General features: G+C 45.2%; 8 protein-coding genes across 9 annotated transcripts; 5 read left to right on the top strand and 3 right to left on the bottom strand.

The window, feature by feature from the left end:
- Positions 1 to 344: 344 nt before the first annotated feature.
- LOC108026101 (acetylcholine receptor subunit beta-like 2) lies at positions 345 to 6,918 on the bottom strand. Its single transcript, XM_017096801.3, has 11 exons — positions 6,743 to 6,918; positions 6,332 to 6,525; positions 6,143 to 6,271; positions 5,897 to 6,082; positions 5,709 to 5,841; positions 5,525 to 5,652; positions 3,058 to 3,233; positions 2,371 to 2,523; positions 2,187 to 2,266; positions 1,236 to 1,342; positions 345 to 773 (listed from the first exon to the last, which is right to left on the bottom strand). The coding sequence occupies exons 1-11, from the start codon at positions 6,798 to 6,800 to the stop codon at positions 558 to 560; spliced, it is 1,560 nt and encodes a 519-aa protein (XP_016952290.1). The 5' UTR covers positions 6,801 to 6,918; the 3' UTR covers positions 345 to 557.
- A 514-nt stretch (positions 6,919 to 7,432) lies between these two features.
- On the top strand, positions 7,433 to 9,989 carry LOC108025973 (cilium assembly protein DZIP1L). The gene is made up of 5 exons (XM_017096666.3): positions 7,433 to 7,593; positions 7,653 to 8,443; positions 8,503 to 9,251; positions 9,311 to 9,467; positions 9,529 to 9,989. Exons 1-5 carry the CDS (start codon positions 7,500 to 7,502, stop codon positions 9,976 to 9,978), a joined length of 2,241 nt encoding a protein of 746 aa, XP_016952155.3. The 5' UTR covers positions 7,433 to 7,499; the 3' UTR covers positions 9,979 to 9,989.
- A 1,261-nt stretch (positions 9,990 to 11,250) lies between these two features.
- LOC108026319 (serine/threonine-protein phosphatase alpha-1 isoform) lies at positions 11,251 to 14,276 on the top strand. Of its 2 annotated transcripts, XR_007764535.1 has the most exons (6): positions 11,251 to 11,672; positions 11,786 to 12,134; positions 12,567 to 12,852; positions 12,912 to 13,059; positions 13,299 to 13,741; positions 13,804 to 14,276. XR_007764535.1 is itself a non-coding variant. In XM_017097208.3 (5 exons), exons 1-5 carry the CDS (start codon positions 11,624 to 11,626, stop codon positions 13,448 to 13,450), a joined length of 984 nt encoding a protein of 327 aa, XP_016952697.1. In that variant the 5' UTR covers positions 11,251 to 11,623; the 3' UTR covers positions 13,451 to 14,276. The 2 variants fall into 2 exon arrangements, 1 of the variants encoding a protein (XP_016952697.1); XM_017097208.3 differs by having other exon boundaries at positions 13,299 to 14,276.
- A 1,100-nt stretch (positions 14,277 to 15,376) lies between these two features.
- Positions 15,377 to 16,527, bottom strand: LOC108026114 (uncharacterized). Its single transcript, XM_017096814.3, has one exon. The coding sequence runs from the start codon at positions 16,278 to 16,280 to the stop codon at positions 15,414 to 15,416; it is 867 nt and encodes a 288-aa protein (XP_016952303.1). The 5' UTR covers positions 16,281 to 16,527; the 3' UTR covers positions 15,377 to 15,413.
- A 1,207-nt stretch (positions 16,528 to 17,734) lies between these two features.
- Positions 17,735 to 20,361, top strand: LOC108026022 (protein takeout). Its single transcript, XM_017096714.3, has 4 exons — positions 17,735 to 17,954; positions 19,343 to 19,432; positions 19,493 to 19,643; positions 19,839 to 20,361. The coding sequence occupies exons 1-4, from the start codon at positions 17,876 to 17,878 to the stop codon at positions 20,269 to 20,271; spliced, it is 753 nt and encodes a 250-aa protein (XP_016952203.1). The 5' UTR covers positions 17,735 to 17,875; the 3' UTR covers positions 20,272 to 20,361.
- A 433-nt stretch (positions 20,362 to 20,794) lies between these two features.
- LOC108026450 (protein phosphatase 1 regulatory subunit 21) lies at positions 20,795 to 22,567 on the top strand. Its single transcript, XM_017097389.3, has 5 exons — positions 20,795 to 20,996; positions 21,080 to 21,430; positions 21,493 to 21,672; positions 21,737 to 22,258; positions 22,318 to 22,567. Exons 1-5 carry the CDS (start codon positions 20,919 to 20,921, stop codon positions 22,405 to 22,407), a joined length of 1,221 nt encoding a protein of 406 aa, XP_016952878.2. The 5' UTR covers positions 20,795 to 20,918; the 3' UTR covers positions 22,408 to 22,567.
- On the bottom strand, positions 22,523 to 23,153 carry LOC108026451 (iron-sulfur cluster assembly 2 homolog, mitochondrial). The gene is made up of 2 exons (XM_017097390.2): positions 23,007 to 23,153; positions 22,523 to 22,950 (listed from the first exon to the last, which is right to left on the bottom strand). Exons 1-2 carry the CDS (start codon positions 23,048 to 23,050, stop codon positions 22,575 to 22,577), a joined length of 420 nt encoding a protein of 139 aa, XP_016952879.1. The 5' UTR covers positions 23,051 to 23,153; the 3' UTR covers positions 22,523 to 22,574.
- A 280-nt stretch (positions 23,154 to 23,433) lies between these two features.
- LOC108026290 (protein ENL) lies at positions 23,434 to 27,481 on the top strand. Its single transcript, XM_017097156.3, has 3 exons — positions 23,434 to 23,578; positions 24,023 to 24,236; positions 24,299 to 27,481. The coding sequence occupies exons 2-3, from the start codon at positions 24,056 to 24,058 to the stop codon at positions 26,920 to 26,922; spliced, it is 2,805 nt and encodes a 934-aa protein (XP_016952645.1). The 5' UTR covers positions 23,434 to 23,578; positions 24,023 to 24,055; the 3' UTR covers positions 26,923 to 27,481.
- The last annotated feature ends 293 nt before the right edge of the window (positions 27,482 to 27,774 follow it).

Below are 27,774 nucleotides of genomic sequence, written 5' to 3'. Positions count from 1 at the left end.
CAAGTAAGGCGGCGGAGAAAGGCACAAAGACAAAGGGACGCTGAGTGCGGAGACATATAAATGATACTGCGAATTATTTAGGCAGCCAACGTGGCGTATGCGCAGTGTCTGTTTGACATAGCAAATGCCAAATTCTTGCCATATTGTTGGCGCTTGCCAAAGAAAACGTTTTATTTCCAGCCGAAACTTTCCTGAAAAGTCATCTCTTAATTGAAAATTAACAGCGACAGAACAGATGTCATTGTGGTTTCTGTCTGATAGCAAATGCTTTTATCTATTATTTTAACTTACCAACAAAGTTGGATAGGCTTCGTGTTTGAGTTTAAAGTTGCCAAGACTAAGACTGCCCATTTAAAACATAATTTTTATTTAGTTTTCCATTCGTTTTTCTTTTATAGCTAATTCGGTTTTACAGTATTGCAGGATGATGAGGACTTAAACATAAATCGTTGCAATATTTCCCGGGGAAACCACCGATTTGATTGCGCTCCATAAAAACAGTTGCGAGCCTCGGAAGCATTGTTAACTCAGACGGGAAGACCTCCTCGGGACCCCAATTAGGTTAGGACCTGACGGACAATGTCCGTCGGCAGCATGAAATTGTTTTTGCGCAGAGGAATCTCGCTCAGCTGGCGGTCGATGGGCGACCGGGTGTCATAGAGCGACGGCGACTGGCATATTATGGCCAAGGTCCCGAACACGCAGGACAGCGTGAAGAGCCAGAGGAAGAAGCGGTCCAGCACCATCGATACGAACTTCCAATCCTCCACAATCTGCGGCGATGGAACAATAAAAAATAGATTTTTAATATCATTCCCGCGTTGTATCGCTTTTGCGGCTGAACGAAATTGGTTTTATACATTTTTATTCGAATCGTTGGGGGGGCTGAGGGCGCGAAAGCCTAATAAAATATGGCCCTGCGGCTGACTCTCAATAAACTTGGTAACGCAATAAAAATATAAAGTTATGATTTAATATTTTACAATTGTTTGCTGCACACTTGGGACTTGGCCACGACTTCAATGCATTCAAGTCGAACTTAAGGGCAATAAACAATAATAAAAAAGAAGAAGTGGAGGCGAAAGAGCCCCGCCAGACGCCGAAAATATGGCAATGTAAACAATAACAACGCCAAGGACTCCGCCGAAGAGCATACACCATCCTCCAAGAGGACACGCGTCAATAAAAATGGGCAACAAAAATAAGAGGCCAAGTCGAGGAGCCCGTGTACCCACCTCGTTATCCTTGTCGGCATCCTTGATGTGCTGCGCAATAAATCTGACCGCTCGAAGCGCCTGCAGCACTTCGGGTGTTAAGTTGCGCGGTATCACATTGTCGGAATCTGTCAAGTTTCCGCCATGAAATTGCAAAAAATTGAAATAAAATATTGGAATAATAAATAAATGTGAGTATCAAGAAAAGCCCATCCCCCGGCTATGAGTGTCTCGTGTGTGTGCATCTAGGCTTTTATGGGCTCGGATGAGTGGACAAATATTTTGGCCTCTGTCGGGAGGCAATTCAACGCCCAAAGGCAATCGTCCTCCGAGTTAACGAAGCAGATGAATTATGCTCGTCAAAAATAATTTATGGACCAACGCACTTACGCCAGTATATCTTTAAGGTGAAGTTATCTTAGTTTGTGTTTTATCCTTTGGCTGATTAATGATTAAGTATCTTTAAGGTTAATGTATCTTAGTTTATGGTTTATCCTTAGCTGCTTAAGGATTAATCTATTAATTCTGTGTACCTTTAAGGTAAAAGTAACTTAGTTTACGATTCATCCTTTGGCTGCTCAAAGATTATTTTATTTATTCTATATATATAAAACCATTTTATAGACTATTAAAACTGCTTAAAAACATTATTGTGTTTACACAACCGCTTGGCTGGTTTAATGATCGTATAAAAAAATTAAAAAAATACCATAGGAGGTCCTTTCAAAAAGTGACTGTTCAGCAATGTAATCCATCAATCTATAGCCCCCTTATTTCTGAATTCCCTTGACCACGATCCTGTTTGATTTTGAACCGCGTTAGCGTTATTTGTTGTCAAAGCATTTCCCATTTTATTGCATTATTTCCCGCCCGTTTTTTTCCCTATTTGTATGTGTTGTATTTGATTTCAATTTGGGGCCGGCAGGCATGCAAAATATTTGTGTGTTTTACGGTTAGATTTCCCGCACTCACCCACGGAGTTCTGCATGCCATTGTCGTAAGCGCCATCCTGACTGTCCTTAAACTCGCTGGGAAAATCGCTGATGCTGTCCCTGGAGGAAGAGGCAACCAACCAGCCACAACACAAACAGGCAGTTCGGCGGGGTGGAAGTCGAAAGTCAAGTGTTTACTTTCAATTTCGCGAGATGCCACTTACCGCACATCGATCTCGTTGGTGTACCCATTGCTCGGCGTGGAGTCGTCGTAGTCGGGCAGGGTGTACTGCGTCCGCCGCATCATCATCAGCTTGGGCATGAAGTGCAGGAAGAGCTTTCGCACCAGCGGCGACATATTGTGCGTCGAGGGGGATCTGAACCAGGGGATGGACACTGGCTTTAGCCCCCACTCGGAAAAACATAGCCCCGAAAGCAAAGAAAACCGCTAAATCTCACATACCTTTTTAAGTCCCACAAGCCTATCCACATTTTATGAAAGCATACAGAAATCTTTGCTCAAGAAATCCGTTTCTAAATAGTTTAAACAGTAATAAAATCTAAATATTTACCATATATAGAACTAAAATAATAAACTAACCAACCAAAAATAATAGCTCTATAGCCATCCCCCTGAAAGCTAATAGATAATAATAATAAAATAAATGACTTAATTAAACAGTCCATTCCTAGAGATAAAAAGCTATGATATTACTTATTTTTGTTTTCCAATATTTTATGTTTTTAAAGTCATCATGTTTTTAATATGAGCTTCCTTCTTTATAGATTTTAGTATATAGTATGCTGTATTTTATTTTTTCTGGCCTTAAATTAAAAAACTATAATCTTAAGGGGGTTTTCTTATTTTCAGGGCAATGCATTTCCAAGCTCTCCCCCGATTCGCGACTCACCTGAAGTGGATGTTCAGCACACAGACGGTTGTCCAGACGGACAGCGAGACGAGTATCATGGTAAAGAGCAGATACTTGCCCAGCAGGGGCACCGCCAACGAGGTGGGGGGGATAATTTCGGCCAGGAGCAGGAAAAACACGGTCAACGACACGAGTATCGAAATACATAACGTAACCTGTCAACGAGATGTTTACACAATTTCCTCCTCTCGATATCCTATCGGGGCCACTGGCGGCCACTCGATCCGCCAGAAAGACGAGCCATCAAACAACCAAACCAACAATCAACCAACAACGACAACGAACACATAACAACAACGAAATTAAAACACAATTATCGTAATTTGTGTAATTCATTTAGCCAATTACTTGTAAGAAATAATAAGGAAGGCAGGGGAGATTCTCATAGGAATTCTTTGCTTGCCTTAAAGTAAATACTAAAAACAATTGTTTGCAACTGTTATCAATTTGAAAACAATTCATTTTCGAAAACAACCAACGAAAATAAGTACGTACTTAGGGTCTGCACCGCGTATAGTGTGACCAAGCTAGGACCCATAACTAACACACTCGCGAACACACAATCTAGGACACAACAGGACAGCCTGAACCCAGCCACATCAATCAATCATACGAGGTTTACACGAAAACAATCAACACCGAAAAAACAAAGCAACAAAGCGCATTTTACTACGTTTACATGTGAACTTTTCTGCGTACGTGTGTTGTGGCATGTGTGTCGATAAAAAGATTCTGGTAGTTTATGTATCCTTACTGGGGAAAGTTTTTAAGTAGTTTAGCCCCCAGGTTCCTGACACGAAAAGTGCTTCAATGAATCACTTTGAGGAAGAGCCAAAAGAAAAGCAATAATAATTTCTAGCTGTGTTGCTACAAGATAACAATTACCGTTTTTTGTTTAAAAATTGTACTTTTAAAAAATATATATTTCTTATAGATAGAATATATAAAGACGACTTTGGGGAAGCTGAGATCACAAGAAATATTTGAAATTTATATTTTCTAACTAGTCCGAAGAATAAGAAGTCGTATAATGAATAATCTTTTTTTTTACATATGGTAACCCTAAATAAATATATATGTCTTATAGGGGAATATTTGCGGCTGACTCAAATCACAAGATATATTTTAATGATTTATAGTAGTATACCATTGGTTCTTAGAAGCTCTGCATATTATAAGAAATATTATATCGCATAGTTAATATGATAATATGGTTATCAAGATATTAAAGCCCCAAGGATCTCGATACAATACTTTTACCTCAGCGTACATGCTATATAGAATGCCAACTTATAGATCGGTATGATTGGGTTGATATCAGGTACATATATCAATCGGTGGCGAAGCGATACGAATGAACGAACAAACACTAAGGCAACGACATAAGGAATATAACAACAAACTCCACGAGTCCTTTACGTGTGTTAAAGTGTGTCTGAATTTGTGATAGTGTGGATGTAGGTGTAGGTGTAGGTGTGCCTGTGCTAAATGCAGGTGTCCTATGTGTGTCAGTGGGTGTGTGAGTGCGCTGCTCAATTACAAGATACGCGATATGGAAAAAATGTTGCGAGTGGCTTTTTGACATTTTGAATTCGATTCAATGTGGTTCGATGTCGATATCGATTGCGCATTTGTATGCATTCGATGAAAATTTACGTTATGAGATTTCTCAACTCAGGACAGCACACATGATATTCAACGCGAAATAATATTTTCAAAATATATCGGTCATATGAGACGTCAATATATGTGTGCTGCTTTTAAAAAATTCAGAGAGTCGCTGCTGCGAATGCGGAGCTGATACTTTGATGGTTAGATAGAATAAGCTAAATATCATTATGATATATCTATAAGATAAAAAATTTGATCGGAAAGTAGAGAAAGTTAGAGTTTGGAAAGAGCGGGAAGTGCAAGTTGAGCTCTTCGCAGAAAGAATTTTGATTTCTAATATTCGTTTTCTAAATTTGTTTAAAGCCAATTTACAGTGTGTACTATTCTGGTTTGGAGTACAAGAGCCCAGCTTGGGATAGCAGACTTGAAAGATTAGGAAGTGATAGTTTAAGTAATTGAAAGGATTACGGTTGGTGCATATGAATAAGATAGCTTATCTATGGTATATTGTAGAGGTTTTGCTTTTATCAGTGTTATAAGTTGAGCAGTTTAGTGAAAACAAAAAAGTATTCACAAGTTTCGACTATAGTTTGTAACTTCATTGATGTTTAAGCTCTAATAATCACCTTTTTAAAAATGGTTTCAAAAATATTGGCAAAGAAAAATGAACAAATAAATCAAGGGCTACATAACGTGTACATATTATAACATGTTGCCATTTTAAATTCTACTAAGTGTTAATATAAACCATGCAACGTGCTCAAAATGAATATTATATTAAAATATTATAACTCTGAGATTTTTATTGATTTTCGGAGCTATCAATCTTCTTTACCTTTTCGCCCGAATCGCTTGGCAAATAAAATACCAACACCGTGAGGAATGTCAAAGCCACACAAGGGACAATCAAATTGACGGTATAGAATAGTGTTTTACGTCTCATGGTCAACTTGAATGTTATATCTAAAATTATAAAATACATTTTAATAGGCTTTTTGTGAATCCAGAAATAAACCCACCTGAAAATGGTTCCAGAGTGTCGGGGTAATACTCCTCATTTTTGGTGGCCGGCACTTCAAGTATGTCCCATTCCACAGACAAATAAAATTCGGTGAGGTCAATGCCCACTTGCACAAGGTTACTGCCAGGCACCTGAAAAATATTTGATTTTATAATATATTACATTAGTATTATGCATCAATCTGACCTGATCCAAATGCTTCAGATCCACCTGGGCGCCATTGTAGGTCCAGGATCCAAACTTCATAAAGCAGATTTGTTCGTCGTAAGGAAAGTACTCCACATTCATTTCACAGGATGACTTGTAGATAGCCGGTGGCTCCCAAAAGACTTCACCTGTGTACTTGAGAGTGGCTTTGGTCATCAGAGTTACCTAAAAATATTACAAAATCTTGTTAGGGCTGTAAAATACGTAAAGGTGTCTTAAAAGCACCTCATAGTTGCCATCCCAGTTGTTGTACAGCACAATGTCCGGCACCCAGATGTGTTCAGATGGTACATAGAGCTGCTCAACTCCACCATATTCCTCCGGATCCCAGCGTAACTTGTAGTCGAACCAGCGCTGCAAATAAATTTTAAAAATATTTAAAATCATATTTTAAGAAACTGATATGATAGTTACCTGCTTGACCCACAGATTGGTGGTCATCACTTGATTCTTCAGATTGACCTCAATCAGCTGAGACAATTTCAGACCTAACCAAACCGTCAGTGTCTCCGTGTTGTTCACAACGGGTCTTATCAATCGATTGTAGTTGCTCAACAAATCATCATAGAGACGTTTGGTGTCCGGATTTGCCTCAAAACTTATTGGAGCTGGAGGAAAGGAGGTGGAAATCGGTGAGAAAAGTGCCAAGATAATTTCCCAAACAAATGGTGAATTTCCCAAAACAAACTGCTGCGCAGGCTCTGCTCTCGCTCTCTTCGAGGGCGCAGCTTCCTGACATCTGTCAGATACTTGGGATACAGCATCAGGGCATCGGAATTTTCACAAGACTTTTCTTGTCCTGTTAAACCATTTTCCTTGGCTTACCCGTGGAATTTGCCAGCGGAACCAGTAGAAAAACACACAACAAACTCCAGTGCCACATTTTGTTGCTGTTTTCTGGGGCTTTTTGTGCACTTAAATGCTATAAATTGGTCTTTTTTAGCTAAACTTGACGCATTTTGCCAGGAGTTTTCTTTTAAAACAACCTCACGGTCGGAGAGTCTAATCGCAACTGAGCTGTTCCCCTTGACAGATGCTCCAGCGGAGATGCTCGATAGCTTTATCTATCTATCTAAAATGATTAAGTTAAATATCGACCTAGTCGCGGTAATTTTAAATTCAGTAATACGAGAAATTTATAAAAAATTTAAATTTTGGTATTCCGAAAAATATATTTTCCAGTAACAAATTTTAGCCAATTTCGAAAAGATTTTAAGCATACATTTTATAACAATTATTTGATTTTTGTTAATTTTTTTATATATTTTTTTATAATAACAAACATTTTTTGAATATTCTGTTATACACAGAGTGTTATACAACCCTAAAATTAACTCCCCAAGCCAGAACATCCCCCTTCTTAGCCAAGTCAAGAACCACAATCCAGACGTATTACCAATTTTGAACCTGTCGTCCTGACAACCTAGTTACTTTGGCAACGAAAAAACGAAAGCAGGGGAAAACAAATGCAAAAACCAGTAGAAACTGAACTTTGGCAAAGAACAGAAGCAAAACAAAGAAGGCGAAGAAGAAGTAAACAAACTTTCGATTTTTGTTGAACTTTTGTGGGTGATTCAGAGAAATGGGCTTCAAGGGCAAGTATCCGCAGATGGTGCGAGAAACGGGCTTCAAACTGAGGCAGTATCGCGATGGGCCACTGGATTGGAGGCTAATGGGTAAGACTTAGTAAAAAATATCAATTTCGTAAAATGTATAGAGAGTTCTTCCCGGCCAGGATCTTACGAAACGGAGAGGATTCTCAGGGAGCAAAACTTCGAGCTGGTGGACAAGGCGTTGCCCCACCTTTCAGAGGCTCCACTGGGCACTGTTCTGGAAACCCACATCCTGGACAGTGGCATAGCCAAGTACTTTGTGATGTCCCAGTATGCCATTCAGTACCTGATCTGCTGTCGCACTTACCTGGACGAATGCGTCACGGACTTGAAGGAGGCACATTCGGCGGCGCAGGAGGAGATTGCCACACTCCGGAAATCGCTGAGCGAATCCAACAACGAGGTGGTCCAGCTGCACAAAAGGATCACTCAGATCGAGGCCATCCGCGAGGTGGTCTATCCCTGCCATCTGTGTCCCAAGAACTTTATCAGCAATGAGGCCTTGAATGTACACATTGGTCGAAAGCACCGCGTGGCCACTCCTCCCAGTCTGGCATCCGGCACGGGAAAGGATAAGGAGAGGGATAAGGACACCGATGTGCACCTGATCAATACCATCAAAATGGAGCTGGAGATCAAGCAGTTGAAGGAGCGACTGAATGCGGCGGAGAAGAACATCAAGGAGCGGAGCACGGGATCGAAGAGGATGAGTCCTCGCCAGGAACAGCGCACCGTGGGCATTCAGAGCAATCTGGCGGAGCCAAGGGACAAGGACAAGGACGAGGATAGCGGACAGGCGCGGCGGAGTGAGGACAGCGAACGGAAGGAGCAGCTGACGGGATTGGCAGAGCGACTCAGCAACTTTGAGGAGTGGCAAGTGCAGCTCAAGCAGAGCAACGAGCAGTTTATACAGGTATGATTAGCTAGTCCTTCAAATTGTATTACTTAAACCCCTAAATAATATCATTTCAGGACATCAACAAGAGGTTGGAGGGTCTGAGCCGAGCCCTGGAGCAGAGCAAGCAAGCCTCGGCAACCACGCCTCCTCTAGAAGATCGCGTTGCCACGCCCTGTCTGGAGGATCTGGAACGCATCCTAACCGAAAAAGTAGCAGAGATTGGCAAGATCAGTGCCCACAAGCTGGAAGAGGTGGTGTACCACCTGGAAATGGGCTACAATGAGAAACTAGAGGCCCTCGAGCGGGAGCTCAAGGAGCTAAGTTTACAGAAGAAGCAGCCTGATCCTGTCCAGCTTTCCTTGCCAGCTGCATCGAAAATACCCAAGCCAGTAGTAGTAGCCCGCAAAGAGGAAACCAACATTGACCGCATCCGAAAGCAAGTGGAGAGCGAGTTCCTCAAAGAGAAACGGGACGATGACACCTTTTCCATTGAGGAGGCTCCGCGAAAAACTCCAGAAAAGCCGTTCGCCCAGCAGGTGACGCAGGTACAAGTCCATGTCTTGGAGAAGGAACAGCCAAGTGCCGGAAGTTCGGGCAGCAATCCTACCTATACGAAATCCCCTAAGGAACCCGCAGTGTCTAACAAACCAGAAACTAGGGAAACCACAGACATTAGCGAGAGTCTCAGCCAGGAGGAGATGGAAAATTCCGAGGAGCAGAGCCTGACAGAGGAGGAGGGCACTGAGGTCTCCACCTCCGAGTCGGAGGCACCCAGGAACGATCCAAAGCCAAAAGGGATAAAGCCACCTGCGAGGATCATCAAGTGGGTGGCCTATTTTTACGCAATTGAAGTCTTAAATTCTAATAACACCTGTTTTTCAGAAGCCCACAGAAGCCTCTTACCCGCAAAGATGCCCGAAAAATGGTAAGCCGGAAGTTGTTGCCCTACGGATTCGATATGAAATCCAAGGGTATTTCCCACAACTCTTTAAAAAGAGTCAACTCAGAGCTGGCCGAGCACCGCAACAAACTGAAATTGGTAAGTTAGTTAATCCCCAAGCATAATTCATATTTTTATATTAATGTAAAATACCCTCCAGCGATATCCCCACTTCTATGCCACACGAAATCGCATCCGGAAATTCGTGGAGAAGCTCTGCTCCACCAAGTTCTCCGAACATGCTGAGGGGCTCCTCAAGCACAAGAGTCCCCTGAAGCCCATGGAGGTGCCTAAGAATAGGATGCAAAGGTCAGTCAGCTCTGCGAAGTCAGAGGAGGATATAGTCAGCTCGCAAGACGAGGAACAAGATGAAGAGCAATCGGAGACCAGCGGGCAGCAGTCACGAAGCTCCAGTCCTCCACTTCGGCCACTTAGTAGGGATTTCAAGGCCCGTCTGGAGGAGATTCTGGTCAAACCAGCGGCTACTGTCCGAGGAGCTTCCAAGTCGGCCTTAAGCACCCGGCCCGTTCCGCTGCCCCGGAAGCGGGTTATGTTCAATACAACAGACGGCGGGAAGAGCTTCAATGACAGCAATGATAACTTTAAATGAATAGACTTCGAAAATACTACATAAGTTTTGTAAATTATTATTTTGTTAGGACTGAGGCAGCTAACAAGCTGGATAATTCATCGGAGTAATTTTCTGGCTGATCCGAAGAACTGAAAATGTTCCTCAATTTTGACTATTTTAGGTGGGAAAATTATATCCTTCGTTTTTTATTTTTTTACCATTTTGGATCATAACTTTTTTTGATTTGCCCAAAATAGGGATTTTTTAGCTAGAAATTATAACCTTCGCTTTTTAGCTTATACTCGACATTTTTCTTTGACGTTTTTTGGTGTAACTTGGGCAAAAATGGTCCGATACATAAAAGACGCACCGTTTCGGACTGCTAGCACGGTGTATAATTGATCGCAATTATTTTCTAGCTAATTCAAAGAACTTGAAATTTTCGCAAATTTTGACTTTGTTGCATCTTTTTTTTGCGAAAAATGGCCAAAAATAAAATTTTTTTGGTGTGAATGTCAATTGATTGCAAATTTGATTACGAGTTCGGCAAGGTATGACATTTTGATTTTGGACCATTACTTTTTTTGTTTTGCCCAAAATATCGATTTTTTTGTGGAAAATTATAACCTTCGTTTTTTAACTTATACTCGACATTTTTCTTTGACGTTTTTTGGTGTAACTTGGTCAAATATGGTTCGATACATAAAAGACACACCGTTTTGGACTGCTTACACGCTGGATAATTGATCGCGATTATTTTCTAGCTAATTCAAAGAACTTGAAATTTTCGCAAATTTTGACTTTTTTGCAAGCGTTTTTTTGCGAAAAATGGCCAAAAATTAAATTTTTTTGGTGTGAATGCCAATTGATTGCAATTTTGATTACGAGTTCGGCAAGGTATAACATTCCGATTTTGGACCATTACTGTTTTTGTTTTGCCCAAAATATCGATTTTTTTTGTTGAAAATTATAACCTTCGTGTTTTGGTGAAAAGCGGACATATTTCTCGGCCTATTTTGGTCAAAAATTGTTAAGGACGCGCCGTTTTGGACAGGTAACACGCTGATTATTCGTATAATAATTTATTTTTTTATTTTCTGGCTGATTCAAAAACTGAAGTTTTTCGCAAATTTTGAATCTTTGCAAGGGCTAACATCGTAACATTATTAGTTTTCAAAAAGTGGAATGCAAAAATGTCGTGAGTTCATGATAACATCAATTTTGTTCACTGTGACCGTTGAGAATACTTTCGGTATATTTTAAATAGTAATTGTGGTATTTTCCCCCGACTCGGTCACACTGGCGCCCCCTCTATCCCCCTGATAACCCTACGACGGTGGAGAAAATTTTGTAGTACGTCGCGAGTATAAAGTGCAATAAATGCAATAAAAGGCCAGCTGGCGAGGATCGCAACGATTGAAAGCAGCCAACCGCAGAGGGGCCAGCATCCGAGGCAGTGAATCCGCGCATCCGGCGGAGCGAAGGGACGAGAACCGTCGACGCGAGTTTCCATCCGCACACGGACAGGGCGCAGACACACACAGGCGCACGCAGCCCGTGCCCATCGATGAAATAACATACATAACGAACGTATACCGAAAATACACGGGTTACGGGCAAATAGCAGTTGCACAAGTCGGCGGATAGGCGAAATTCGGGCAGCGGAGCAAGCGGGCCACACAAGATGTCGGATATCATGAACATCGACAGCATTATCTCGCGTCTGCTGGAGGGTAGGTGGTGCTCCAACTCTTGCCTCGCGACTCTGCCTCCCCCTTTTCCACCTGTCTCACACCACCCATTCTTATCGCCTCCCCTCGATTTCCCTGTTTTTGCTCACTTTCAGTGCGCGGTGCTCGACCGGGCAAGAATGTGCAGCTATCAGAGAGCGAGATCCGCAGCCTGTGCCTCAAATCCCGCGAGATATTCCTGTCACAGCCCATCCTCCTGGAGCTGGAGGCACCGCTGAAGATCTGCGGCGATATACACGGACAATACTACGACCTCTTGCGTCTGTTCGAGTACGGCGGCTTTCCGCCCGAGTCGAACTACCTGTTCCTGGGCGACTACGTGGACCGCGGGAAGCAGTCCCTGGAGACGATATGCCTGCTGCTGGCCTACAAGATCAAGTACGCGGAGAACTTCTTCTTGCTGCGCGGCAACCACGAGTGCGCCAGCATCAACCGCATCTACGGGTGAGTATGGTGTCCAATAGGGGAATAAAGTTAGGTAGCCATATTACCTAAGCAATGAGTTCCGATCTATTACACAAATTTTCCACTATTCCTGGGAAAAGCTTCCGTTTCCCTCTGAGATAATAGGCTGCTGTTATTTGCCTGTCTACAAATTGTAATGCATAACACCAGAATCAGATTAAGTTACTATAAAGAAATAAACACTTTTGCAATAGAAGCTCTGAAATTTTCCATCGAACAAAACCATGTTTTCATTTAAAACCTTTAGAATTACATACTAAAATGTATTCTTTTTTATTGTTTTTATTTTACAACTCATAAATTTTCTTGATATATTGGCTCACATTCCGAGCCCCACATAGATCAAAATAAATGCCACGTTCTACGCCAATAATCCATAATATTACTCAACTAATTGCACTTAATTGCCAGGTTCTATGACGAATGCAAACGTCGCTACACCATCAAGCTGTGGAAAACGTTCACGGACTGCTTCAACTGCCTGCCAGTGGCCGCCATTGTGGACGAGAAGATCTTTTGCTGCCACGGCGGCCTGAGTCCGGATCTGTCGTCCATGGAGCAGATACGGCGCATCATGCGCCCCACAGACGTGCCCGATCAGGGCCTGCTGTGCGATCTGCTGTGGTCCGATCCGGATAAGGACACCATGGGCTGGGGCGAGAACGATCGCGGTGTAAGCTTCACATTTGGAGCAGAGGTGGGTCCTTGAAATTACCGAACTACCCCAACAAATTCTCATATTCCTTCCTCTTTCAGGTTGTGGGTAAATTTTTACAGAAGCACGAATTTGACCTGATCTGCCGGGCCCATCAGGTGGTGGAGGACGGTTACGAGTTCTTTGCCAAACGTCAGCTGGTCACGCTCTTCTCGGCGCCCAACTATTGCGGGGAGTTTGACAATGCGGGTAAGTGATCATTATCCGCGGACTTTAGTCGGAGATAATGTTTATTTGGAGAATGCCTCGTAATCATTGATTTAACCGATAACCTGCCGCCGGCAAATGAATGCCGGCAACCAGATTTAATTTCCACTCGGAAAATGCGCATTTCAAAATAATCAAAAATCAATACCGAGAATAGAACTGTCCATAATGTCACTCGCCCCCGCTGAAAATGATTAATCACTATCGATTACGATTTGCAGGTGCCATGATGTCCGTGGACGACACATTGATGTGCTCCTTCCAGATATTGAAACCCGCCGACAAGCGACGATTTGTTTATCCCAACTTTGGCAGCTCAGGACGTCCTTTGACACCGCCGCGTGGCGCCAACAATAAAAACAAGAAAAAATAAACGCTGCACACCTCGAACAAAGCACACAGCAACTACAAACGGCCACATACCCCACGCAAAAATAGGGAAAATGGAAAGGAGTATCCGTGTCCACATTCAACGGAAGGCGCAGAGAGTTTGTTTTTATCGAATACGTGTAATCGAATCGTGAGCAACGTTATAAGGGGTATATGAATCTACACAAATTAGCCTATTTTTCATTTGAGAAAAAACCAAACAAAACAAAAAGGGAAAACAAAATGAATCCAGAAAAAGAAAACACAAATCGAGACACTTTAGTTCAAACTAATGGTAGTGTAAGACACTGCATAAGCAAGAATATCTTATCTCCTAATGTATTAATTTTGTTATAGTTTTTCCTGGCGCAAAGCCCACACACCACACTCACACACATGCTTAGAACACCCGTACAGTAGGTACGAAAAGTGCACGCACCGGTTGTATTTTAATTTGCATTTCTATCTCGCACAGCATTTTATTTGAGCCTCTTGCGGCGGCACTTTGGCAATGGTTTTCAACCACCTCTTCCGTTCTTCCTCTCCTATTTTTGCTTGTCTAAAAGAACCTTAGCAAATGGTAAAAATGTTAACTTTTACGTTAATTACACTGTACGAGAATGCTTTTAAATGTGAGTTGAGCTAACTACATATTACATATGTACTCGAAGCACGATTTATTTTTGTAATATTGTCATAGAAATTTTACATCGATACATGTTTACTTAGTTTTAAAAATGAGGAAAGCAATTTTAGTTGCAAGCTACATAAGTTTGAATTGTTTACACCAAAAATATTAAAATAAACAAATATTGTGAATATTTTCTTAACTCTTTGCGTTACACACACACACACCGCTTACAAACAAACACGCACACATCATTGAAGAAACCAAGATTTTAAGAAAACCCAAAAAAAAAGATTGTTTATATACAAAACCCAGAGTTAAAGAGCTACGTTAATGAAGGCGGATGCTTTTGAGCGGCACTGTGTGCTCCCTGCTGATGTCAGCGACAAGGCAGATAATGTTTCCTCCCCTTTAAGTCCCCCACTCGAAAGGAAAGCAGACCCAGGCCCATTAAATGCATGCGAAATTCACACGAGAGAAGGAAATTGAAACAAAAATATACAAGTAATAAAATATTTGTAAGCAGCAGCGCAACAAATACAAACAGACACGGTTATCGTTCGTACATGTACTTGCATATAGCATACTCTGTGTATTTTGCATTCTACGACTATACGAGTACATTCTAGTGCTAAAGGCCGCCACATTCAATTACAAGTATTATGCCCAGGCAGGCAGCGATCCGGAGCGATGCAGCCGGACGCAACTCACCCAAACCCAAAATGGTTTCGTTTGTATAATCCAATCCCCGCCCGACAACCAACCAACAACCTACTAACAACAATCGCGTAACCTATGGAAAACAAAGCAAAAATACGAGTCCTCGTCTATTTCACACTCTAGTACTCTGTTCAATGTTGTAATGAATTCAACGTATATTTACGACTATATATGTACTTGTAATATCGCGATCCAGTACGACATCGGCTGTTTTCAAACCCCCAGACACAAGTCATAAGAATCTATAACGTAATATCTTAAAAACCAAATGTAATTGACTTCAAGGAGGAAATTAGAAAAGACAAAGGGGTGAATAAACAATGCATTCAAGGCGTAAATTGCTAAACATGAGATAAAAATTAATTAAAAAATGGGATAAAAAAGATAAAAGAAAAAAAAAACAAAAACAAATTAAACAAAAGAACACAATGACGAAGCACTTGTAACAAAATAGCACTGTTTTATTAAAAGGAAAAACGAAATACATACTAGCAATAAAAATGAAACTGTGGTTTAAATTTGTTTGGTGATACGATTGTCTTGGAAATCTATAAGGATTCTTTTAAATATTTGTTTTTATTTTGTAATATTATAATGCACTAATTTATACATGTTTATATCAATTGTATCTCAAGGCACAGCTCTTTCCCAAAGGCGCGCACCTGGCGCCCGTGCCCCTGCCCAGCCTCTCCTCCGCCTGCAGCCTCAGCTGGAGCAATTTCTGCCTCAGGGCATAGGGAGTGGTGCTGCTGCTCCCGCTGATCGCCTGCTGCCTGCTCTCATTGGCCCGATCCTTGTTCCACTTGTCCTGGCTGCTCACACTTAGTTTATCGTAGGCCTGCTGCAGACGCAGCTCATCCTGACGGCCATCACTGAAGCATTCGCTGGCATTCATCAGGCGGAAGTGCTGCAGGGCCTGCAGTTGCTGCAGTTCATCCGCGGACTGCTGGCCGGGCCACTGAACTGGGCGTGGTGATGGCGATGAGTCGCCGCTGTGAACCTGACCCTGACCTTGGCTCCTCTGGCGACTGGCGACGCATGCGCTCTGCTCATAAAGCCGCCGATTGTCCGTGTACTTTTCATAGTGGTTGGCGTTGTAACCGGCACCTTTGTTGGCGGTGTCAACACCTCCTGTTCGTTCCCAGCCCCAGCGCAAAACCTTGGCCCTGCTCCGCTGCCGCTGCTGGGAGGAGCTGCAGCTGCAGCTGGAGCAGTGACTCACCGAGGTGGAGGTGGCGGTGGCGCTGGAGTTCCGGCGACTAAAGTCATTAGCCAACTCGGTGCTGGAGTGTCCTAGGCCGAGTTTGGGCTGGGCTTTGATGCTGGGTCGCTTTATGAACTGGGTGGGTCGCAGGCTTTGTCTGGAGGATGAGGTCACCGACCTGAGATCGCCACGTAGGTGATGCTGCGTATGATGGTCTTGCGGGAAATGTTGCTGATGCTGCGCATTCCCCGATCTCATGGCACCGCAATAGCATTTATGCATTTTTCTTTAGTTTTTCTAGCGATTATAATATTTTTCGCTTTTATTTTGGAAGAATTCTATTCCCCGAACGGATGGCGTGCCCAGTGGATGTTAGGAGACGACTAGGCGACAACCGGTTTCCACACCTATGGCCTGGTACTGTATCATCAGACAGCAATCGTCATGTATACACCACCTATACCGTTAGCCGGCTAGCCTAAGCACTCGCATGTCGTTTGTTTATATTTGAACAACAATTGCAACAGTTTCCATAGACACATGTCGAGGTCCTTGGGCCGCTTATTTTTGGCCAAACACTTGCTCGCAGAGCCCCGTCCACACACACACACATGCAGGTGGAAGCCCAGTTGGACAAAAGAATGTGCTGGCCAAACGAAAGACTTAGGCAACAAACTTGAATTCGGCCCACGAAGTCAAGTGGGGAATTACAATCAAAGAGCAGTGTTGTAAAAGACTGAAAGAGGTTAGTATGCAAGTGTGAGAAGCAAGAATTTGTAAGTAATCAATAAAGTAGATTGGTAGATCATTTTCAGATTGTTCTACCACTTTTTGAACAAGATAAGATGCCTTAAATGCCAAAGTATTGAATTTAAAATATATATAATAAGTATATAATATATACTAAAATATATTCATAAAACTAACTTCTCCAGCGATTAAGATTTTTAAAGATTTTAGTTCACAAGCTAATTATAAATGATCTTAAAGATGATGCAGCTTGGTGTTCCAAATCCATTACAAAAATATCTAATTTACTTTACCAGCCGAAATCTATTATTATAAGAACTACAGATTTCTATTTACGAAATTCCCTTAATTGCCATTCCATTTGCTTTGTCCAACCTATAAATTAAATCTGCCTGCCCGCCCATGGGATTAGCCAATCCGCTTAACCCAAAAATGATTTCTCATTTGGCAAGAATTCGCCGCTGATTTCAGCACACAAATGTTGCCAAATATTGGCCCAATAAAAACTAGTTCCTGTGCACTTGTGGAAGTGCCCGACTTAAGTGCATCTATTTGACTTCCTCGAAGACAGCGAAGCATGAATAGTGCAGCCTTTCTTAGGGCCATCAATTACGCTGATAAGCAGGTGAAGTTCAATGAACTGGATCGAGGGGGAAAATAAAATCGAAAGGGCCACTCGGGGTTGCTGGGTGGCTCGGTCATTGGTCACTCGGCTGCCACTGCCAGTGGTGCTGGGTTGGTTGGCCTGGCCTGGCCTGGCCTGGCCTGGCCAAAAGCGGCCAGCCGGAAAGCAAAAGTGGTTCGCCACTGGTGGCTCGTTTTATGGGCCAAAGCTCGGTGCGATTGAAAATCGATGGGTTTCGCGTCGCGGGAGCTTTCCGATGTCGGACGCTCGCAAAGCCGACTTGACTTCTGCGCCGGCGCCGCTGCTCAAGCTCGGTATAAAAAGACGATCGGCGGTCGCATCCCGTGTACACAGTGATAAGTCTCCGGTCAGAACCACCTGTCACCTCCAACGACACGGAAATCGCGCGCGCGTGGAATCTTTTTGTGCCGAGTGTCAATTGGAGTTAGCCCCTTGGTCAGCCGATTTCGCATCCGATTTCGTACATCCGTCCGGACAAGATATGGCCAAATACTCGATACTGCTGCTGCTAATCGCTGCAGTTGCGCAGGAACTCACTGTAACGGCTGCGCAAGATTTGCGTAAGTACTAATAATAAATGTAGAAATAATCAGCAAAAACCAAATAATACAACTACTGCGGCGAGTCAAAAGTGCAAAAAATGATCGATCGTATTTGCTTAGGCGCTATGCTTCGGCCATATCCATTTGTTAACCACCACATTTATGGTTAAAACGTGATCGATATTGTTTATGGCTCTTTAATTCGTTTTGGAACTGGGCTCTTGGCCTGCAGACCTGAAGGTCGAGCTCTGTAAGATTCTCAAATGGCGATGACAGGCATGCAAATTGGAGTGGCATTACAGACGCTACAGTGAACACCGGCGGATAGACACGCCGGCTCATCGAGAAGTACCGCTTCATTTTTGGGATAAGAAATATTTTTACTAATTTAAGCTGTTTTTAAAAGCAATCTCATGTTACGTTAGGAGGTAAACAAATTCCGAACGTTAAGGTTATTGATTTATAGTAGTGATTGCATTTATGGTTAGCCTAATTCGGTATATTTTCTTTCAAAAATTGTAACCTCCGAAATAATTCACAAAATTTTCCGTGTATTGCAAAAAGCAGAATTGGCGTGAGACACATTAATTTTCCAAGATGTAATTATTAACAGAAATTAAAAATATTATGAGTCAGTTCGAAGATCACAGTTGTCTGCCATTATACACGAGAATAATTGAGGAGAGTAGTAAAAAAGTCTGACCATAAAACTATACGCTTTTGATTCGCGTGTTGCTAAATGGTCAAGATCAATTAAGATCACTTTTTGGCAGCATTAGGGGTTTTCCCCAACCAATGGCCACTGTAACCAGGTGTGTTATGCAATTTGGCAACAATCGTCTGCAAACAGGTTGCTCTTGGCCAGTCCAGGCCAGTTTGACGGTCCAGACAGTCCACTGATCCACATTCATTTACACTTACACTTCCGCTTGTGACACAAATTTACGAGTAACGCAGAGAAGGACATATGTAACCATCGATCGCGTTCGATGTGTTAATTAATTCGCACATTCCGCGCGGCATGGAATTTTTTCTCCTGGTGTAGCTGATTAATGAAACCGTTGGCATAGGTCATGAATGCCTTTTGTCTTCTCAATGTATTCATGACAAGTGGCCCCTGGCAGCGTGCGCTTCAACTTGACATTGAGCCACTAAAATATGCTAGCTCACTTCTTTTTCTCATATGTATAGTATACCTATATTTATCTCTCTTCGATTTTCGTGGACACTTTTGTTTTGTTTACAAACAAGTTTCGGTGGCCAACGAACTCTGGCCAAGTGGACGGCCAGCGGATGCTGGCCCAATTGCAGGCTGCTTTTCGGCCGGGCAACTTCCGCAATCCGCGAGATGGCGATTTCAATGTCATGACCAAGCGACTTAACCGACTTCTGTCTCCACCTTGCAGCCGAAGGCTTTCCCAAGTGCAAACGGGATGCGAACTTTGACAAGTGCCTGGTGGACGCGGTCAATGTGGCGATACAGCAGCTGAAAGCTGGTGAGTAATCCCATTGAATTGGCAGGAACCCAAGGAATAACCCTTCCGTGTTCACCGCAGGCAACAAGGAGTTCGGAATCCCACCCCTCGAGCCGCTGACCGTGAAGAAACTCGTTATAGACGCCGGCAATGCGCCAATAAATCTGCGCCAGGCCTTGAAGAATGTGAAGGTGCACGACATGATCTCCACCAGCAAGATTCAGCGGTACAGGTAAGAAAAAAGAAAAAATATTTATTTAGATCAATTAATTATATAGTAACTGACCTTATCATAATATATTGTATAGAAGTCCTACGTTATTATTTGAGTTAAATAAAGTTATAACTCAGTACATCTCGACCTAAATATTATTTACTGGTCTAATGGTCTACAATAGTTCTAAACTACATGTACTACCTTTTTTAGAACCGACCTGGATAAGCACTTGATTATCTGTGATAGCCAAACGGACCGTATTGAGATGATCGGCGACTACGAGATGTCTGGCCGCATCCTTTTGCTGCCCATCACGGGTCATGGAAAGGCCAATGTCACGCTGATCAACACCAAGATCGAGCATCGCCTGATTGGCGAGCCCTTCGAGAAGGATGGCGTCAAGTACATGCGCCTCAAGGATTACCGGGTGTCATTCGATCCCAAGAGGGTGTACATGAACTTCGAGAACCTTTTCAACGACAAAACCCTGTCAGAGGGCATGAATCGATTCCTCAACGAGAACTGGGAGACGGTGTTCAACGAGCTGAAGGTGGGATATGCCAAGAGCTTTGGCATCATATTCCGAGAGCTGTCGAACAAACTGTTTGAGAAGGTGCCCTTCGATAACATATTCTTAAGTTAAGAGCTTCCAGCTATCACTTACCTGTTGGGTAATGCCTAATTTATGTTACTACATAGTTAATAAAGGAATAAAACATGACACTTTGATTTATTTATTTGCGGTTTCTTTTTGGAGAGTTCAAATGTAAGCTTAGTCATACATCATATATAATATTTACAACCCATTAAGTACATGTATTTTAATTTGTTTATGAAGGGTTTCAGCATGTGAATTTGTATTTTTTTTTTACATGACTGCAAAGACTTTCTTACCTTTATTGATTGTAAACAACATTATTCAAAGTGACAAAATATTATTTGTGGGAAGTGTTAAAGTATAAATACATCAAATCATTTTTTCTAACTTGTTTAATGATTTTTAGAATATTAAAATAACTTTTAACTTTTAGCAATAATTTTCTATTTTTTTTGTCAGAATTTTCTCAATTCAAAATAGACCGTTAAAAAGTTAACCTGTTTGGTGTGACCAGCTGAAGAAAAACAGCCATTTCCGGCCAGCTTAATTAAGCGTTTCGGTATTTTTAGCGAAAAAAGCGGCGGCACACTGCAATGCCAGCTTTATTTATTGGTCAATTTGTTTAAAACATTCTGAAAACCGTGCGAGGAGCCCCAACGCCGGAAACCACAGACTGCAGAAGGCCTGCGTGGATGGCAGAGAAACCGGTCGCCATGGAGGGCACCGTGCCGGAGGCCAAGTACCAGAAACTGGCCACAGAATACTCAAAGGTACACGGCTTTCCCCCGACCGAATCAGCAGCAACAGTTAACGCCCATTAATCCAATTAATCCCCCAAATAAACCCCCATTAGTTAAGGGCCCAGACCACGGTGCTCAAGAAGGCGGTGCTCGAGGAGCAGTCCAAGGAGGCCAGTCTGCGGGAGCAGCTGCAGCAGTACGCCACCTCGTTGCGGCGCACGGAGCAGGAGGTGGACTCGCTGGGCTTTCGCAACAAGCAGCTGGAGTCCCGGGTGTCGCAGCTGCAACAGGAAATCTCAGTGCACGAGCAGCCCAAGAAGAAGGACAAGGACCCGGGTGGCAGGCGGGGATTGCAGGGCAACAGCCGGCCGGAGGCGGAGGCTCCATGGGATGCCGCCCAAGAGGCACTCATCTTCGAGGAACTGCAGAAGAAAATCATGGAGAATGCGCAGCTAACGTCATTGGTAAGGCAATGGGGTTAGACGGCGGAAGTGGGATGAGAAATGTTCTAATCGACCACCCACAGATTGACGACAAACAGCGGGATCTCTTGCTGCACTCGGAACGCATTGCCTCGCTGGAACAAAAGCTGGAGAAGCGCATCGGCGACCAAAATGAACTCGAAAAACGACTCAGAAAGGAGGTGGAAACGCTGCAGCACAGGAACAGCGAGCTGGAAACCAAGCTCGTGGACGCGGCCAGCATGGTATAAGAACACAACTCTTAAATTACCATTTAAAACTCTATGAAATTCACTCACCTGTTTCCAGCTGGGCAGTGAGGATGCCCTCAGCGCCACCGGCAGCGACAATACTCCACTCCACAATCTCCAGCAGCAGTCGAACAGCAACCAGCTCACCTCCGAGGATCGAATTGCGCTCCTCGAAAAGGAGGCGGCGCACTGGAGGGCCCAATTTGAGGTGGCCAAGCTGCACCAGGCATTTGTCTCGAACCCCAGCAAGGATCTCAGCACCTGCAGCTGCAGCACGGCGGCGGCGGGCGTGACTGTTCGACCGGCGGAGCCGGAGACCAAGGGCAGCCATCGGGCGCGAGACTCGCAGCAGGATCCCCCCGAGCCGCCCTCCAAGGAGCAGCTCATCTACAGTGTGTTCAGCAAGAAGTTCGAGGATTTGATGCGACTTAAAGTGCAGGCGGAATCCAAGCTGCGATCGTACGAGCTGGAGGTGCAGCACCTGCAAAACTGCCTGGAGAACGCGACGCACGAACTGAAGGCCAAGGACGAGCAGCTGGCCAGCCTGGGGGGAGCCCTGCAAATGCTCGAAGAGGAGTTGGTGGGTTTTTCTACCCATTTATACCCTTTGGAATCCATTAACATCTTTAATTTCCGCAGACCACGACGCGTATTAACTACGAGGAGCAGATCAGCGTGCTGACGGAGCAGGTCATCAGCTTGAGCGACCAACTGGCCGCCTGCAAATGAGCATGGAGTGCGGAGCGAGTCCCGCCCAGCTGCTTTACTGTATATTCTTGTAAAATAACTAACCGGGAACGCCCGCTCTTTCCTGTTTTGTTATTGTCCGCCCTCGACGTGTATATAACTGAACATTATGTGTGTATTAAATAATTCTCTAAAGTTTAAACGAGAGTCTACAATTTGATTGAGAAGGAGGAGCCGCAGGAGCAGCCCTGTTCCGCCAGCGGGTTGGCCACCATACGGAAGCCGGCGCGTATGAGCTCGCTGTGGTAGTCCACGGTGGCGCCACTGCAGTACTCCAGCGAGACGGTGTCGATCACCACCTTGGCCTGACCCTCGCCAAACTCCCGGTCATCTTCGTTGAGCTGCTTGTCCAAGTCGAACTTGTACTGGAAGCCGGAGCAGCCGCCTCCTTCGACGGTCACCCGCAGGAAGGACCCGTCCACGCAGATCTCACGCAGTCGCTTCAAGCAGCTCTCGCTCACCTGGACACTCAGCTCGGGATTTGCGGATGTGGAGGCGGAGGCGTGCCGCATCAGGAGCAGATTCCTGTGGAAAATCAATGATATCAGGGGCTGTTACGTAAAGTTCTTTGCTGACCCTACCTTTGCAGGCCCGTCCTGACCACTTGTCTCAGTAGGAACGCCATATTTGCACGAGTTCACAGCCAAGAATTTAATTTCAATTTTTCTATTTACTATCTCGTAATCCAAAACAACGACAGCTGTTTTCAGCCGATATCGATATCGAAGCGCGAGAGTGTTGAACAATTCGCGACAAATTCAAATTCAGCACTCACCTGCCGTGGTGAATTTGGTGAGTATGCTCAAAAGCACGGCCACACTCAATTTTAGGAGGGTGTCTCGGCTAAGCAGGCCAGCGTTTTGATAAGACCGTATAATCTTTAATATTTTAGTATATACCATAGAAATACCAAAACTATTCACTGACTTAGCGAGGACAACCACCTAACGTTTGCGTGTGACCGTGCTCGAAATACCGTGTTTCGGTATATACCGACGGCTATGCGAATACGGTCCCACGCAATTGCAACCACAACATTTTGGATTTTATTTTCTGTGTGTTTTTCCAAAATTTCCGCCGATTCCAGCTCTGAGCTTTTGTGGTTTTCCCGAAAATTGTGTGCATCTCCATGTGAATGCAACAAGGCGCGATAGTAAGTACACAGGAAGATGCCAGGGGCGGATCGGCGGGGGAAAACATGATCTCGGCGAAAGCTTGCACCACAAAAGGGGCACAATGTGGCACACATTGGCACAAACAAAAACATTTTGCCTGCCCGTGGAAATCATAACAAAAAACCCTGGAATTTGGGGCTTGTGATGAGGGCGCCAGGTGTTGAGGTGGTCCCGAGTCCGGCCGGCATGATTCCGAGGCGGGGCCATCGCCCGGAGGACGTGACCTGCGACAGGAGCCGTCTTAGCCATCACGCATGCACCCTGAAGCCCAAGCAGGAAGTCAATAATTGGCAAACACCTCAATCCGCCCCCTGGCCATCGCTCAAAATGAATCATTAAGTTTACAACGAGCTTCCTATTGTCTAGAGCCAGACTAGCTTTGTTTTTTGGCGCGCTAATGAAAGGTATACGTTCTCAAACAGGAAATCACTGGAATTTGATGCCCTACCACAGGCATGGCGGTCAAGGTGCAATTCGAAATTGGCCACACGTCGAAGCTGCGCAGCAAGAAGACCCCGCAGGGGTTCACCCACGACTGGGAGATCTACGTGCAGGGCGTCAACAAGGCGGACATCAGTGCCTTCGTCGAAAAGGTGGTCTTTGTGCTGCACGAATCGTTCCTCAAGCCCAAAAGAGGTATGTGGGTATGGAGTTACTAACCTGGAGAATCCCTTTAACATCATGCCTTCCATTTGCAGTGGTCAAGGAGCCGCCGTATGCCATACAGGAGTCGGGCTACGCCGGCTTTCTGCTGCCCGTGGAGATCTACTTCCGCAACCGCGACGAGCCCAAGCGCATTATCTACCAGTACGACCTGGTGCTGCAGTCCACGGGTCCGCCGCAGCACCACGTCGAGGTGAAGACGCACATCTTCGAAGCCCCGTCGGAGGAGTTCCGAGCGAAGATGATGCGCGGCGGTGGAGTCCCTGTATTTGGGGCCAACATCGGTGCCAGCAGCCTCACCCGAACGCTTTCCCCCAGTGTTGGCAGCGGCGAAACGCCGCCCAACAGTGAGATGGCTGTGGTCAAAGCCAAAGGCGTGCCCGGCACCATCTCGATGAACGTTGATCTCGGCACCGGCAAGAAGCACAAGTCGCGCAACGAGGATCCCGGCAAGAGCAATGCCTTCTCCGCCCTCTTTGGCCCGCCCATCACAAAGGGCAGCGCCACGACGAACAACCTGGCCTTGGTACCCGCCTCCAAGCACTCGCCAGACACCAAGACCGTGGCCGTCAGCGGCAAGGGCAGCTCCCACGAGGGCAGGGAGAAGACAAACAAGGATCGAGACAAGTCGAGCAGTGGGGACAAGCCGCGGGAAAAGGACAAGAAGGATCGCCATGGTCGCGACAAGGACCGTAAGTCTAGCAAGTCCGGCGACGGAAAGCATGAGCGGGACAAGGAGAAATCGAAGAAGGACAAGACACGCGACAAAGATCGTGAGCGCGAACAAAGCTCAGGCAACACGTCATCCGCCGGCGGGCTTACAGTAGCAGCGTCTACCGCTGCGGTGGCCGCTGGGGCGCTGGTTAAACACACGGCGAGCCCCAAGCCTGGCAAGCCAAACGAAATGGGTGCGCCCAGTCCCAAGAAGACTGCAAATGATGCGACTGCCAGTGCGGCCGCACCTGCTTCGCGTTCCAAAGAGCGCGATGAGCACAAGTCGGGCAAGTCCGATACCAAGGACAAGGAGCGCAGCTCCAGTAAAAAGTCCAAGAAGGAAAAGAAGGACAAGGACAAAGAGCGCGACCGGGACAAGGAAAAGCAGCGCGATGAGAGCAAAGACAAGCGAATGCCCAAGGAGGAGCGTTCAGGCCAGAGTGACAGTCCGGCAGCCGGAAACGCTCCACCTGCCCAGCAGCTGCAGCAATCCCAAGGGGCCAGTACGGGTAAGGCCACGCCCACATCCGTGGGCAGCAACAGCAGCAGCAGCGTGGTCTCCAACAGCGGCAAGCAGAAGGAAGAGGGCACGAGTAAGCATAGCGAGAAGACCACAGAACCCAAGGCGGACAAGGGCACGAGCAATGGCAGTGCGGCTGAATCCAAGAAGTCCCACAAACACAAGAAGAAGGACAAAAGTAAGGACAAGGAAAAGGAACGCAGCGATCGCGACAAGGACAAGGACAAGGAGCGCGACAAGGAGAAGCCGAAGGAAAGAGAAAAAGACAAGCAGTCGGTGCCCAGTGTAGAAAAGCAATCAGGCGCGGAGCCATCGCCCAAAACAGCGGGCGCCAGTCCAGCCACCGAGGGAGGAGCGGCGGACAAGCCGGCAGTTAGTAGCAGTAGTGGTAGCAAGAAGGACAAGCACAAAAAGTCAAAGGAGAAGTCCTCCGGCAAGGACGAGAAGCGTCAGCGGGAGACCGGCGACAAGCAAGCCGATGCAAAGCACACGGGAAAACAGCAGCAGCAGTCACAGCCGCAGGCGAGTCAGAACAAGGCTCCCAGCAACCTGGATCTTAGCGACGTGGACTCGGCCCAGTCGGCGCCGGATCTGGCTGCCACCAACGCTTTGGCTGCAGCAGCGGCAGCCACTCTCCAGCATTCTGACAGCTCCAACAGCAGCTTTCCGGACTTACCCGCCCGGAGCAGCAGCCAACAAAAGCCAACTAAGGGGAGTGCGGGTTCTGGCAAGGAGGCGAAGCCTGCCGGCAAGGAACACAAGGGCAAGTCCAAGCAGAACGACAAGAACAGCGATAAAAACAGTGAAAAGTCGGAGAAAGCCGAAAAAACTCCAGATGCCAAGACGGACAAATCGGAGAAGGCGGAAAAGGATGAAAAGAAGCGCAATCGGCGGAACTCGCAGAACAGTAACAGTGGAGGAGCGGCCGGTGGCTTTATAGAGCCCCCGGTAAAGGCCTCCAAAAAGGATCAAAACAAGGCACCGCGCGAGAAATCCAAGTCGCCGTCGTTGCGTCCAGCCCGGGATACCAACTCCACGGGGTCAGGAGCCGCGGCGCCCAATGCCGGATCCGGGTTCCTGCCACCGCCATCGTCTTCGCCCAGCAACAATCATGCCGCCGCCGTAACGCCAGCTAGCTTAAACAATAACAATATCAACGCCAACAGCAACAGCAGCCATTCGCCCGCTGATATGACGACGCCCGGACAACTGCAACTGCCAACGGAGTATTTAAGTGAGCTGCAGGAGCTGCACCACAAGATCATGACGCTGCAGGACAACGAGGAGCTGCAGCACGTGGTGGAGATGATCGCGGCCACCGGCTGCTACGAGCTCACGCACAAGACGTTCGACTTCGACCTGTGCAAGCTGGACCGCAGCACCGTGCAACGTCTGCAGGAGTTTCTGGCCACGTCGGTGTCGTGACACTCCCTGACCCCCGCGACCGGCCCGGCTCTCTACAGCTAGACGATGCACAACCCCTCATGCACATAACCAAATCATTAAGCTTAAAGTTAACGTTGTAAGCCAAATGCGAATTAACTTGGCTCGCACACAGCCTCAATTCCCCTTGCCTAGATCCTAAGTTGTTAGCCCGAAGGGCACACAAGACCCGAACGATTTCGCTTTTGAAAGTACTGAAATCGCCCCTTAGTTTTTGAGACTCATTTGATTTAAGATCTATTTTATATGTTTCGGAATCCTATTCGTTTGTAACTCGATGATTTTAATACTGTTCGCATTTTTAACGGTCGCTCATAAATTAAATAATTTTACTTTAATGGTTACACTTGCTTACACCAAGAGTGTACTCCTTTTAAAACCCGTTTCCAAGTCTAGTTTGCGCTAGTTGAACTCTTAAGAGATAAGAGTCAGATGACCCTATTTTTTACTAAAGTTTTTAAAAGTGCTCACCAAAAGGGCGAAGTTTGTAAACTAGTGTTAAACTTGCGAATAAATTACCACTTTTGTACGACATTACGTACTTACCCCTGGTTTCTTTTCAGTTCCTCCTTAGTTCGCCCCAATATATCACAGTCTCAAGTATTATAGTTAACCTACATAAGATAAGCGGGATATGTAACCAAAATATGTGCACAGTGTATGTTAGTATGGTTAATCTTGTCTTAGCGCTCTAAACAGCAGTGGAATATTAAGTTCCGACTTAAGAAAGGGACTATCAGCCTTGAAATATATAAGGATATATATGGAACGACGAACAATGCTCTATTTACTTGGTAGTCGTAAGTATACAAAGAAGTTTGTTTAAACTGACTG

This window comes from Drosophila biarmipes, chromosome 3R, assembly GCF_025231255.1.
Source record: "Drosophila biarmipes strain raj3 chromosome 3R, RU_DBia_V1.1, whole genome shotgun sequence".
NCBI lineage: Eukaryota > Metazoa > Arthropoda > Insecta > Diptera > Drosophilidae > Drosophila > Drosophila biarmipes.
Note: the sequence above shows the minus strand (reverse complement) of the source record. Positions and strands in the feature narration are given on the sequence as shown.